This window comes from Oryctolagus cuniculus, chromosome 8, assembly GCF_051225735.1.
Source record: "Oryctolagus cuniculus isolate XC-2025 breed Fujian yellow rabbit chromosome 8, ASM5122573v1, whole genome shotgun sequence".
NCBI classification, from domain to species: Eukaryota; Metazoa; Chordata; class Mammalia; order Lagomorpha; family Leporidae; genus Oryctolagus; species Oryctolagus cuniculus.
In genome coordinates this window covers 24019309-24034537 of record NC_142874.1, presented here as the reverse complement: position 1 = coordinate 24034537, position 15229 = coordinate 24019309, and the positions used below count along the sequence as shown (strand labels likewise).

The 15229-nt window shown below is 41.9% G+C and overlaps 1 protein-coding gene across 1 annotated transcript in view; it reads left to right on the top strand.

Annotated features, from left to right (window-relative positions):
• The window catches only part of LOC103346717 (putative ATP-dependent RNA helicase DDX60), an 80255-nt gene that overhangs the window by 52229 nt on the left and 12797 nt on the right, over positions 1–15229 (top strand). The window contains 7 exon segments of the mRNA XM_089301756.1: positions 1088–1232; positions 3871–4023; positions 7070–7174; positions 8495–8695; positions 9266–9370; positions 9510–9654; positions 12327–12448. Coding sequence (XP_089157882.1) covers positions 1088–1232; positions 3871–4023; positions 7070–7174; positions 8495–8695; positions 9266–9370; positions 9510–9654; positions 12327–12448 — 976 coding nt within the window.

The following is a 15229-nucleotide window of genomic DNA, read 5'->3' as shown; positions in this document are numbered from 1 at the left end:
GGAGCCGGAAGATTCTTCGGGGTCTCCCATGGGTGTGCAGGGGCTCAAGAACTTGGGCCATCTTCCACTGCTTTCCCAGGTGTGTTAGGGAGCTGGAGTGGAAGTGGAGCAGCCGGGACTTAAACCGGTGTCCATATGGGATGCTGGTACTACAGGCAGTGGCTTTACCCACTGTGCCATAGTGCCAGCCCTAGATCTCCATTTCTTTCTTTTTTTAAAAGATTTATTTATTTATTTGAAAGTCAGAGTTACACAGAAGAGAGGCAGAGAGAGAGAGAGAGAGGGAGAGGGGCCCTCCATCCGATGTTCACTCCTCGATCGGCCACAATGGCCAGAGCTGCACTGATCCAGAGCCAGGAGCCCCCTCAGGGTCTTCCACACACATGTAGGGGCCCAAGGCCTTGTGCCATCCTCCACTGCTTTCTCAGGCATAGCAGGATTGGAAATAGAGCAGCCGGGCCTCGAACTGGCTCCCACATGGGATGCCGGCACTTTAGGCCAGGGCGTTAACCCGCTGAGCCACAGTGCCAGCCCCTAGATCTCCATTTCTTTAAGCTTCGTTATTGGAATCTTATTTTATTCCTTTGGTGATGTCATGTTTCCCTGATTCTTTGATTCTGGTACCTGCATGTTGCTCTCTGTGCATTTGAAGAAGCAATCATTTCTTCCAATCTTTATAAACTGGCTTTGGCAGTTTTACCAGTTGGCTTGAATGGAGGTTTTAGATGGGCCAGTTAGTGGAGCTTATGGGCTTACTGGCTTGCCAAGTCTGGCGACAGACCTGTTGCTGGAATCCACAGGTGAGCAGGCCTCATACCAGAATCTGTAGTCAAGCAGGACCAAGAATGGTTTTTCTGTTTTCTGTTAAGTAGGTGTCAATGCATATGTTAAAAATAACAGATGGTAAGCAATGAGAATTGAAGTAATTAAGGCCTGGTGAATATCCTTTAATAAGGGCAATCATATTTTGGGTTCAAATTACCAGGCATTCTTTTATGCTGGCACTTACAGACACAATTTCAAATGTTGAAAAGAAGAGGGCATGTTATAATCAATATTCACGACGTTCCTGATTTTTTATATTCAGTTATTTACATTCAAATTCAACTGCTCGAATTCAGAGATTGATTTTATGGGACGCTGAAATAAAGGAAATAAAGAAGAGTCTTAAAAAGAGTAAAGAAGTTCCTCCGGACTGTACTTATGTTGATCGAGCAGGTGTGGATAGCAAGGTAAGAGACGAGAACAGGGGGCATGCCTAGGTGGATGGATTCATTTGCTAAGGCTTCTGCACCAGGGTACCACGTGTTAGGAATTTATTTCTTAACAGTTATGCCTGCTGGAAGTCTGGCACCCAGTAGGATTACTTCCTACTGAGGCTTCAGAGGGCAGGGTCTGCTCCAGGTCTCTCTCCAGGGCTTACATGCATTACTTTAGAGGGCTCATGAAAAACAGAATTAAAAAATAAGTTTATTTTATGCAAAAGAATTTTGAAATCTGCCCACACGAGGCATCTTCCCAGAGGCCATGGAGAATACATGTTATGAGAAAGCTCTGCGTGAATTTCTAAAGTTTTTTGCACTAGAATAAACTTAGTTTTTCGATTTGATTTTTCCATGAACTTGTTGCAGTCCTCTTGTATAATTGGGTACCTTCTCCCTGCTGTCTGTTACCACTACATCGTGTTTCCTCTGTATGTGTCTGTCCGAAATTCCTCTTACAAAGGTAGTAGTCATATTGGATTGCAGCTCACTGTAATGATTTTACTTTTAACTTAATTGTATCAAGTACTTCAAAGTTCAGTTTTGGTGGTGCACAATCTGGCGCATAACCTTATATGTGTGTGTGTGTGTCTATACTGTACTATGCAGTTTATAAAACACAACCTATTTCATCTAAATTGATCTTAATGTATGGGAAACTGGAGTTGGAGGCTGAAGAAGTTAAGATTATATATGTAAGCTTACACAGCTATTAAAAGTGGTTCAAAGATTCATGACGAGGTATAGCAAGTGCAGGCTTTTTCTTTGTGCAGTCGACTGCATCTGTTAAAGTTAATGATAATCTTTTATGTAATAGAAATAGAAATAGAAAAGGTAAAAGTAATCACCAAGAGTCACCCTCCAGTAAGTAAAGAATTCAACAAGCAGTCAGCAAAAAACCCCACTGTTCCTGAAGAGTATAGACAAGGGCCATGAGCAATAATCGAATCTTGTGACTATAAAGTGAATTCAAAGTATATCATTGTAGAAATTAAAAGAAAATAAGAAAGGAAGGAGGAAGTAGATGGGAGCAAGGGAGGGAACAAAGGAGGGTGGGAAGTATCATCATGATATTTTAAAAAAATATTTATTATTTTGAAAGGCAGAATTACACGGATATACACACACACACACACACACACACATCTTCCATCTGCTGGTTCACTCCCCAAGTTGCCACATTGGCCAAGACTGGGCCAGGCTGAAGCCAGGAGCCAGGAGCCAGGAGCTTCTCCTAGGTTTCCCACATGGTTGCAGAGATCCAAGCACTTTGGCCATCCTCCACTGCTTTCCCAGGCACATTAGTAGAGGACTGGATAGAAAGTGGAGCAGCTGGGACTCGAACTGGTGTCCATATAGGATGCTGGCACTACAGGCAGTAGCTTTACCCGCTGTACCACAGTGGCGGCCCCATAATTATGTTCTTAAAACTGTATATATAAAATACATGAGATTTGTTCTCCTTATAGCAAATAAAAAATTTAAGAAAAAGAAAAGGTAAATGTTAAATCTCTTTTCTGAGCTAATGCAGTGACTTGCTACCAAGAAATCAAAATCAGATTTGTCTTTCATTTGAAAACTTCTCCCGTTTTCTGTGCTTCATGTCACCAAATCATCCACCACATGCCCAGTTTTACAAACTAGAAACGGTTGCCTTCTCCTCCACTGCTGTGTGTCTCACTCAGAAACTAAGCCCAGAACACTGAGAGATATGCCAGATAACGGGTGTGCATCTGTTGGTTGGTTGACCTACTAGACCATGTAGTCAGATCAATGGTTATTACTTGTGTATGTTTGCTTTTTTCTTTTAGTGATGGTGCAGGTTGGAAAGGGGGAGGGAAGCAGAATAAAAGTAAAAAAGAGGGTGGGAAAGAGAAGAAAGAAAGAAAAAGAGCAATAGTGACTGACAGAGGTAGAAACTGTTCAGGAGCAGACAGGGAGTTTCAGAGAAGGGGCTGCAGGACAGAGATGGGGAGAGAGTGTGGAGAGAGAGACAGGAAGTGAGAAACACAAAGGTGCCAGCCTGGAAGCACAGGGAGACACAGACAGACACGGGCAGACAGTGGTCAGATGTGATTGGAGTGAACAGCGGTTAGTTAGTTTCAAGTCAGCAGCAAAAATAGAGCACAAGGCAGTTGATCATCAGACTCCGCTGAGAGCTGTGTCGGGGCCAGGGATGGATTTTGCTACTTGCCTGGAGGGACGCCGGGCCTGCATGGAGCATCTTCCTCTTGGAATTCTTACTGTGTTGCTTCAGTGTTTCCTCATTACCCCAGGATGAGCTGGAGCTGCCTCCAGCATTGTGGGAATGATGTCAGCAGGTGTATGAGGGAAAATTGGGCACATGGCTGCTGTGAGGAAGGCATGTGAAGAAAGGATCAGTGCATTTGAGGTTGGGCTGCATTCTACTTTCTCAGGTCTTATGCATGAATGCCACTTAGGACAGAACTGCTCTGTTTATGAACTTGAGGTTCTAGCCTAAAACACAACTGCTCTTCCCAGAAATGCATCTAACTCTGCCTGCTAAAGCCTTCTAACACATAAAATCAGGCTTCAGTCAAAGGACATATGCCTTCATTTGATTTTGCAAACTGTGTGTGTGTTTCAGACTTTCAGGAAGATTGTATCCAGGCTGAGATGGACAAGAGGAGGCTCTGGTCTGATCAGGCTGTTACAGCGGGGCATTGGCTACCATCATGGTTTAATGGAGTACAAACAGAGACAAGTTGTTGAGACCCTTTTCAGACTGAAGCACGTCAAGGTAGATGAACTCACTACAAAGCACAGCTTTCACTTTAATTAGGTAGCTGCAGTGGCTATGGGACAGAAGATGCTCTATCTAGCTCTCTCTCTCAATCCCTGCACCTGGGGAGATGCGCCACCTACATTTATCATATTTCCTTCCATACATTTTACATAGTTAATATGATAATGTGTACCCAATTTGGGATCTTGTCTGCCTTGCCTAATATTATTTTAATAATTAGCATGAGGTAATAAACATGTGTGCAACAGAAAATACACATATTTAATTTACTTAAGCATTATACTGTTAATTTTCTTTCAACATAGACAATCATTTTTTAAAAGATTTATTTATGTATTTGAAAGAGTTACAGAGAGAGAGAGAGAGAGAGAGATCTTCCATCTGCTGGTTCACTCCCCAAGTGGCTGTAATGGCTGGAGTTGGGACGATCTGAAGCCAGGAGCCCGGAGCTTCTTCCAGGTCTCCCACTGTGGTGGGTGCAGGAGCCCAAGTGCTTGGGCCATTTTCTGCTGCTTTCCGAGGCCATAGCAGAGTTGGATTGGAAGTGGAGCAGCCAGGACTTGAACTGGCGCCCATATGGGATGCTAGCACTGCAGGCAGTGGCTTTACCCACTGCACCACAGTATTGGCCCCATCAATCATCATTTTAATTATTTATTTGGAATTGATTGATTCTGCTAAGTGAAAGAAATGTCTCAGAAGGAAAAGGTAGCAGGCTCTGGAAATACATAGCCAAATTTCTTTCCAGGATGACTCTTTTTAACTTCATTTAGATTTTGAGTATTAGGGTTAAAAACTGAAGTTGTTATGATGGTACAGAGAATATCTCATGCCACCCAATTTCTCCTTTTATTAACATCTTACACTATTACAACATATTATTGCCACAGATGAATCCATATTGTTACATTTTTATTAAATAAAATCCATTCTTTTTTTGAAGATGTATTTACTTATTTTAAAGACAGTTACACACACACACACACACACACAGGGGGGGTGGAATCTTCCCTCTATTGATTCGCTCCCCAAATGACCACAATGGCCACAGTGGGCCAGAATGAAGCCCGGAACCAGGAACTCCATCTGGTCTCCCACATGGGTGTCAAGGGCCCAAGTACTTGGCCATTTTCCACTGTTTTCCCAGGCACTTTAGCAGGGGGCTGGGTAGGCAATGAAACAGCCAGAGCTCAAACTTGCTCTCCTATGGGATGCAGGACCTCAGGTGGCAGCTTAACCTGCTGAGCTACAGTCCCAGCCCCGAAAGTCCATTCTTTGTTCAGATAGCCCAATCATTCCCCAGTGATCCAGAAAGATAACTGTATAAACTGCAGTGTGAAAATTAAGAGTAAATTAACGGGGTAAAGGAGAACTAATAATGGAAATAAGAAAGTTTATTTATTTATTTATTTTTAAAGAATTATTTATTCATTTGAAAGTCGGGGTTACACAGAGAGAGAAGGAGAGGCAGAGAGAGAGAGGTCTTCCATCTGCTGGTTCACTCCCCAGTTGGCCGCACTGGCTGGAGCTTCGCTTATTGAAGCCAGGAGCCAGGAGCTTCTTCCTGGTCTCTCACATGGGTGCAGGGGCCCAAGTGCTTGGGCCATCTTGTACTGCTTTCCCAGGCCATAGCAGAGAGCTGGATTGGAAGAGGAGCAGCCGGGACTCGAACCGGCGCCCATATGGGGTGCCAGCACTGCAGGCGGCAGCTTTATCCGCTATGCCACAGCGCCAGCCCCAGAAAATTTATTTATTTGCTAGGTAAATAAAATGCTGTATAGACAAACTTCTGTGATGCAGCTAAGCTAGTAGTTGGAGGAAAATGTATAACCTAACTATGTTTATTTTCAAGAGAAGAAAAGGCTACATGAGAAACAAAAATGTATCTGAGCAACCTTAGGTAGGTTTGAGATAAGACAGTTTCCAGCAGTAGATTGACCTTTCTCTAAGAAATGTGAACCCCTCGGTATCTGCAGGGGACTGATTCTAGGACTTGCACAGATACCAAAATCCATCAGTGCTCTAGTCTTTTATATAAGACAGCATAGCTTTGGCATAGAACCAATGCATATCCTCTGTGTCTCTAGGTTACTTACATTACTTAGTGCAGTGTATTGTATGTAAGTAGTTGCTACAGTATATTATTTAGAAAATAATGACAGGAAAAAAAAAAGACTGTAAGTGTTCAGTACACTTTTTTGTCCAAATATTTCCAGTCTTTGGTTGGTTGAATTCACAGATACAGAACTCAGGGACATGGAACCCAGTGCTTTTTCCTTCCACATTAAAACAGCCAGAATACGTCAGCAAGTGCTTATCAACTCTCTCTCTCTCTCTCACACACACACATGCACGCACACACACACGTGCACACACATGCATGTACAGCCCACATCTCTCCACTAGGAATATTTCCTGTTCAATTATGTCATAATATGTTGTCTAGAATAATCTAAAAGCATTCTGTCAGACTTCTACTTTTGGTAATCACCTCCTACAATTATTTCCTCCCAGAGCTGCCAAATCGATCTTGTAAATATTAATTATATCATATTACCTTTCTTTCTTTTTACAATCTACGTCTTAGAATGGTTTTGTCATGCTTATTATGACTTGCTTCCTGCTTAGTCTGACTTTGTATCATTTACTATTTTCTGTTCTTGGAAATCTTTTAACGTGAAAATAAACTCCTTGTATAACATATTGCTCTTATTCATGCCAAACACACACAGACAGTAACACTGAAGGCTTACTGAATGGCTTTGATTTTGTATCATTTTGTTACCTGGAAAATGCTGTATAATTGTAATGTTCAGCAAGAATATGAGAATGAATGAACATCCAAGTGGGATGTAGAGCTGTCTATTCCAAAAGCAAGCATAGAGTTTGATGTTTTGCAATACTGTCTTAACACTGCACTTTTACTCAAGAAAAATAATGTAAGGGGATTTAATTTGGTCAATACTTACTACGTATGCATCTGTGTATGCTACATTAAATATGTTTTCCCAATTTTTAATTTTTTTGCTTTCCATCATAGGTAGTGACAGCTACATCATCCCTTGCTTTGGGAATTAATATGCCCTGTAAAACCGTTGTTTTTACAGAAGACTCTGTTTATTTGGATGCTCTGAACTTTCGACAGGTATTTATAATACATGACTTCTGTTACGGTTCTATATACAGGTATCTGAAATGCTCCTTCAGTAGGCCAGGAAAAGCCATTTGTTCTGAAATATTTGGTGGCCATAAAAATATTTGAAACTGAGTTTTTATATATGTATATTAATGAATATGATTACACTTAAAAAACTTGTAAAATATATTGTCAGTAGCTTAGTTTTCCTGAAGATATTCTCAATTTGATAAATATTCTTGAACATAAACAAAAATAATATTGGAGGGAAGTAACTACATCTTTGAGCACCCAATTCATGCCAACCACCAATAATTATATGTTAAGTGTCTATAAGGTTTTGATTTTAGGCTCGTTTCTGGAACTACGTTGGTAAATCAGAAATTGTGCCTGCTTTAAAGGCCATGATTTTAATTTAATTTTATAGGCAGAGAGAGAGAAACGAGAGAGGAAGGAAAAAAGAGACAAAGAGGTTTCCTACCCACTGGTTCATTCCTCAGACACCTATGGTGGCTAGGGTTAGGCCAGGCTGAAGTCAGGAGTCAGTAACTCAGTCCGGATTTCCAGTGTGAGTGATAGGAACCTGACTACTTGAGCTGCCACCTGCTGCCTTCCAGGAAGCTGGGAAGGGGACCAGAGCTGGTGTTTGAACCCAGGCGTTCCAATCTAGGTGTCAGGCATCCCAAGCATCCTACACCAAATGCCTTCCCTAAGGTCATGATCTTTATTTGTTTATTTAAAGATTTATTTACTTATTTGAAAGACAGAGTTATAGACAGAGAGAGGTGGGGAGGGTCTTTCATCGTTTGGTTCACTCCCCAAATGGACCCAAAGGCTGGAGCTAGGCCAATCTGAAGCCAGGCGCTAGGAGCTTCTTCCACATTTCCAACATGGGTGCAGGGACCCCAGCACTTGAGCCATCTTCCAGTGCCTTCTCAGGCCATGAGCAGGGAGCTGGATCTGAAGGGAAGCAGCCGGGACTCCAAGTGGTGCCCATATGGGATGCTGGCACTGCAGGTGGCCCAACCTAGTTAAACCACAGCACCGACCCCAGATCATGATCTCTAAACACAGGAGCTGGTACTCCATTTATTTTTTTAAAAAAGAGGCAATACTGTCTTAACACTGGACTTTAAAATGTATCTATAAAAATATATCTATAAAATAAAATAATTCTGCAAGATTTGACAACATCAATATACCAAGAAACAAAAAACTCATTGAAGATTTATTTTCAAATGTTTAATGTTCCACATGGTATAGGTAAGTGAGACATTATTTACAGTGCCAGGATTTGAACTTGCATAAGTTTTGTGGTCATCTCTTTAGATGTCTGGGCGTGCAGGAAGGCGTGGAGAAGATCTTATAGGAAGTGTGATCTTCTATGATATTCCATTACCCAAGATAGACCGGCTCTTGAAGTCTGATGTGCCCAAGCTGAAGGGTCAGTTTCCCCTAAACATCACCTTGGTTCTCAGACTCATGCTGTTGGTTGCCAAAGCAGATGACAAAGAGGATGCCAAAGCAAAGGTACAGTCTCTACCCTCTCTAACAGACATAATCATCTTAGCTCAAGTCTAAAGTAAGCCTCGCCTGTTAGGTATCTTGGAGGGAATAAAATCACAATGTGCAGTTCGCAAACTCTTAGCAACATTTGATTCTTGTCTTAGTGCCTTTCCTTCACACAAGAACATGGTGGTAACTTCTGTACACGTGACAAATTAAGTCCATGATTATAAATACACTCTGCATATATGAGAAATTTTTTTCAATAAATATATCTAGCCTAGAACATTTAAAAGTAAATTTTCAAAGAATTAATGGTTGAAAATGTACTAAATACTGGAATGTTCCTAACTCTTACTTTTATATATTCATAAGTTTACATTTATTTCTCAGTGGTTATGAGTGAAGTTGTCATTGTTCATCTCTCCCAGTAAATTTTTCATCCTATTATGTTTTATTCATACATAGAGAATGTAAAACTTATGGCATATCTGTAATAATTATTTAGAGTATATAATATAACAAAGTCATTAGTGATATCTCAAACTTTATAGCTAGCCTGTCTAACTTTGGTGTTTTGACATGTGTGCATAGGCATTGTCGCTGCTCCAGTATTCCTTGATGTCCTTCAAGCGACCAAAGGTCAAGTGCATGTTAAAATTTTACTTCATATATTCTTTGCAATTCTTGGTCAGAGAGGTAAGATTTAAACCTGTTTTCACTAAAGTGTTCGTACATGTATTTAACTTTACTACTGAAATCTCCTTACTTGATGACTTACCTGTTGGGTATTTCTGAGATCTAGGGACTGAGGCTAAATTGTTAAATTGATTCACAGGGATACCTGAATCAAGAATGTGTTCCCGTTGGATATGCTGGCCTTGTGTCCCACCTGCACTACCACGAACCTTCAAACTTTGCTTTAGTAAGCATGCTGGTGAAAGGTCTGTTTCACAAGCTGTGTGTTCCAGTCATCGTAGATGGTGAGCAGCTATCCTTTTCCCAACTCCTACCCCTTACACTGTACATGTACACACACTGACATCCCGTACGACTGCTTCACATATACCTGCACATTCCCCAGAACTACATTTGCTTTTGATGGTGTGTCATCTTTAAAAGATTGAGAGGGAGGGAGGGACAGGGGGAAGAAGGGGGAGAGACAGGGAAGGAGGGAAGAAGGGAAAGATGGGGAGAGAGGGGGGGAGGAGGGAAAAGAGAGAGAGAGGATGAATGAATGAATGAATGAGCGAGTAGACCAAGAGAAATCTTCCACTGATTTGCTTTCCGATGTCCACAGTAGCTGGTCCTGGGCCAGGTCAAAGTTGGGAGCTGGAAACTCAATCCATGTCTCTCATGTGGGTGGGAAGAACCCAGTCAATCACTTGCGCCATCATCTGCATTAGCAGGAAGTAAGAGCTGGATCTGAGTTTTAAACCTGGGTACCCCATATGAGATGTAGGCATCTTAACTGCTAGGCTAAGCATGCATCTTGGTAGGCCATTTTCTGATTGCCCATTCTCCTAATGTATCTTGAAGGTTTTTCTTCTCATTTTACAAAATTAAATATGTTTATAAAATATTATTAGCATCTGAATTTTGTATGTTTAATCATAATATAAATATGATTCTTAATGATTATTTAATATACTTTTAAATTTTAAGAAATTATAACCTTTAGCTTTGTTAAAGACAATAAGCATTATTCTACTGAAAAATTTTTGGAAGTTATTTACATAAAACATTGTCATCTGTAATGATTTCCTTTACTATAATTTTAAATTAGTTTTTCCCTTTTCTATAACTGAAACACAATGCTGTAAGGTAAAGAGGGAAATAGAACGGTGTGATCCAAACACAAATGCAGGCAGCTAAGGCTAGAATATACAGTTAGAGACCCATTGTTCTATTTTATTTTTGGAAACATCAACTTTTATCAAAATAGTACAGAAATAATTAAGATGATATAGTAGTATATATCTTTTTAAAAATATTTATTTATTTATTTGAAAGTCAGAGTAACACAGAGAGAGGAGAGGCAAAGAGAGAGAGAGAGAGGTCTTCCATCTGCTGGTTCACTCCCCAATTGGCTGCAATGGCCAGAGCTGGGACGATCTGAAGCCAGGAGCCAGGAGCTTCTTCCAGTTCTCCCACATGGGTGCAGGGGCCGAAGGACCTGGGTCATCTTCTACTGCTTTCCCAGGCCATAACAGAGAGCTGGATCAGAAGTGGAGCAGCCAGGACTCGAACCGGTGCCCATATGGGATGCCAGCACTGCAGGCCAGGTGTTAACCCACTGTGCCACAGTGCTGGCCCATGATATCTTAACACTAATAATAAATCAAATCATAAAGCCTTTGATCCATGTGAACCTGTTTTTTTTTTTTTTTCAAGAAAGAGTCATGAATTTTACTTATGATATAAATATTGCGTAGAGGGTCTCAGAATTCTAAAGCAATTTGAAAGCTGGGCACAATTTTCACATGATGCTAACAATGTATAGAAATCAAGTTCGAGCTGGCGCCACAGCTCACTAGGCTAATCCTCCACCTAGCGGCGCCGGCACACCGGGTTCTAGTCCCGGTCGGGGCGCCGGATTCTGTCCCAGTTGCCCCTCTTCCAGGCCAGCTCTCTGCTGTGGCCCGGGAGTGCAGTGGAGGATGGCCCAGGTGCTTGGGCCCTGCACCCCATGGGAGACCAGGAAAAGCACCTGGCTCCTGGCTCCTGCCATCGGATCAGCGCGGTGCGCCGGCCGCAGCGCGCCGGCCGCAGTGGCCATTGGAGGGTGAACCAATGGCAAAGGAAGACCTTTCTCTCTGTCTCTCTCTCTCACTGTCCACTCTGTCTGTCAAAAAAAAAAAACAAAAACAAAAACAAAAAAAAAAAAAAAAGAAATCGAGTTTGAAAGCCTCACTCTGCATGGCATTTCTCTGATACTGCAGGTAGTTGTAGCCTGTTTCCTAGTCTCTCATGAGTGCCTGTCATTCAGCTCCTTCATCCATCATGCTCCCAGTGGTCTGGACCCTGGCCCTTTGCAAAATGCTGGAGCAGATCAAATATCGGGAATTTCACATAGCTTTCCCTCTAGGAGATTTAGTCCCTAGTGTATTGCGAGGGTTTGGGCATAAGAAAATATGGGGAATAAATATTCCAGGGAAAAAGCAATATTGGCAGCAAAGGCCTGTCAAGAGGAGCAGGTGCGAGTTCTTTCTGTAACGTGCACCAAAGAGAGAGTGGGCGCAGATTCACGTCACACAGGGCCTGGAAGGGCAGACGAGGAGTTTAGCAAGCAGCTTCGGGCCTTTGTTCCTTGGCAGGGGTTGCACCAAGGTAGAAAAAAATGAGTAGAATGGAGACAGAGGAGCAAAGGGCAGACTTGGAGCCAGTGAGGGAATCCCAGGGCAGTTACAGAGTAGGGGCAACCATCACTCATTGACCACCAGGCTTCTACAGGTAAGAGGGGTTAGGAGGATGCAAAGCGTTTTGTAGCAAGATGCCATCAGTTAGCCTGCAATATTGTGAAATGCTGGTGTAGTTTGTTAAAAAAAAGTCACCAAATTCATAGGAAGTAAGTTTTCAGCTGTGTCTTACACATTACATTTGTTCTCTAAGGTTTTGAAAAATTAAACTTTTTTTTTTAAATAACAAAATACAGGCAAAAAGACATTTTCTGAAGATGTGATGGAAACCTTGGTGGTGGTTTTAGCACATCTTTTTGGAAAGAGATACCTTCCTCCCTGTGCGAAAAAGTTTAAGAAGGTGTTTTCTCATTCAATGGTAAGAAAATAAAATACTGCAATACTCGTACTTTGATGTAACCTCTTTCTGCTTTAATAATAATGAAGTGCAACAGCATTTTCCCAGTAACAAGATTTTGCCATCATTCACTCGAGTTACTTCTTCATGCTCCAGTTAGTCTTTGGGATGCATGAGTGCAGATTTGTATATGAATGCTTTGTTTTTTACTAATATGCGTTCTCCATGAACTTTTTGAAGATCCCTTGTATGAATAGATGTCAGTTTGTTTTGCAGTCAAACTTACCTTTTAATTACAGTTTCCATGAACTTTCTGAAGTGTCATAGTGTAGTAATTGCAGATGAATGGAACTTATTCCTAACAGAGATGAATAGCCAGCTAGTCATTTAATATTAATATTAATAAAGAAGAAGATAAGAAGATCAATTTAACACCTATCTGGAAATAGTGTTCTGGGAATTCTAATCCTTGCCAAATGGAAAGAAAGGAAAATTGGATGGTTTTCATCCGATGCAAAGGTGGGCAAGGTGAACAGCAAAATACTACAGCGTATGATGGAGTAATGTGCTGGGTCACCCGCCCAGCCCTGCCACTGAACTGATGGCACATTTCTGTACCAGACCTGTTTTCTTATCTGAAAACTGGCAATTGGAATAGCACCCACTTTGAAGAGTTGCCATGAGGATTAAATGAGTGAATACCTGCAAAGTGGGGCCAGCATTGTGGCTCAGCAGGTTAAGCCACCACTTGCAATGCAGGAATCCCCTATCAAATGCTGGCTTGAGTCTCAGCTCCTCTGCTTCTGACCCAGCTTCTTGCTAATTGCCTAGGAAGGCAGTGGAAGGTGACATAAATACTTGGGTCCCTGCCACCTACATGGGAGAGACCACGATGGAGGTCCTGGCTCCTGGTTTTGCCCTGGCCTAGACCTGGCTGTTGTGGCCATTTGGGGAGTGAACCAGCAGATGGAAGATCTCTGTCTGTCTGTCTCTCTCTCTCTCTCTCTCTCTGTCTCTTCCCCTTTCTCTGTTGCTCTGCCTTTCAAATCAATCAATCAATCTTTAAAAATACATGCAAAATGCTTAAAACAATGTTTGGCATATAAAAACACTCAGTAATGTTGGCTCTTATTTTTGTAATTGTTATTTACAGATAAAATCTCTGGCTATGTAAAAAGCCAAGAAAATCAACAGAAAAATGTTTATAATTTGCCAAAATAATCTATTGAAATGTATAACTTTCCCTATACTAAAGTTACAAAGAAAACAAAATGTAAAATCTCAGCTGTAATTAAAGGTAGAAAGTAATAAAATGCTATGGCTCATCTGAAAATGTGGCAAAGATCTCAATGAACAGTTACACTGATCTCATAGATCCTTTAACAACATGCTTTAAGGCGGGCATTTGACTGAGTGGTTCAGACTGCCAGTTAAGATGCCCATGTTTCATGTTGGAATATCTGGATCAGTGCCTGGTGACAGCTCCAGCTCTCTGTTAATATGCACTTTGGGAGACGGTAGGTGATACTCGAGTATTTTGGTCCCTGCCACCTATGTGGGAGGCCTGGATCACCTTCCTGCTTCCCAGCCCTGATGGTTATTGGCATTTGGGACACAAACCAGCAGATGGGAGCTCTCTGTCTCTCCATTTCTCTGTCTCTCAAATAAATAAATAAAAATTTAAAACATAACAATTGCAAGAGAAAGTGATTATTAAAAAGGAAAACTTTACATACATTTCAAGACTGTTTTGCACCACAATAAGCTTATCTTTTAATTGCATTTTCCCTGAATTCTTTGAAGTTTCTCATAGTTAAAATTGTATGCACTTTCTAGTAAATGTTCCAAAAAAGGGAGGTTGGGTACCTCTTACCAGCTGTGCATTGGCTAGAACAAATAGGAAATTTCTGCTGGCCACTATCACTTTAAGGGTTGCAGGGCTAGAATCATCTAGAAATCCAGCCTCAGGCTGCTGGAAGCCTTGTTAGAGTCTGGTCATGTCTCTTAGTGTGGGATTCGGATGGAGCTGTCCTGTGCCCAGAGTTCTGCAGCATTGGGAGAGAGGAGCTGGCAGGCTGCAAATATAAAGAAAAGGTAAGGAGGGGTCACTGCTGTGGCATAGTGGGTAAACGCTCCGCCGGCAATGCTGGCGTCCCATGTGTGCACTAGTTTGTGTCCCAGCTGCTCCACTACCAATCTAGCTCCCTGCTAAAGGTGTTGGGAAAACAGTGGAAGATTGCCCAAGTGCTTTAGGCCCTGCAACCCACATGGAAGAGCTGATGAAGCTCCTGGCTCCTGGCTTTCACCTGGCTCAGCCTTGGCCATTGCAGCCATTTAGGGAGTGAACCAGTGGATGGAGAGAATCTCTCTCTCCCTCTGTATTCTGACTTCCAAATAAAGAAATCTTTTTTTTTAAAGGTAAGGAAATGGAAAGGCTAATTACCTCATTGATCTGCTTACATGTGATGAAACAGTATACTGTACCCCAGAGAAACGAACAAGTCTTATATGTTCTTCTAAATTTTTTTTTTCTTTAGTATTTGAAGTTCTCAGTAGAAATGCGTGATGACCAAGGATTAGTTTCTTAAAGCTGCTCTAATGAAGTGGTACAAACCAGGTAGCTTACATGGCAGAAATGAATTGTCTCAGCTGGCACCATGGCTCACTAGGCTAATCCTCCGTCTGCGGTACTGGCACCCCAGGTTCTAGTCCCGGTTGGGGCGCCAGATTCTGTCCCGGTTGCTCCTCTTCCAGTCCAGCTCTCTGCTGTGGCCTGGGAGTGCAGTGGAGGATGGCCCAGGT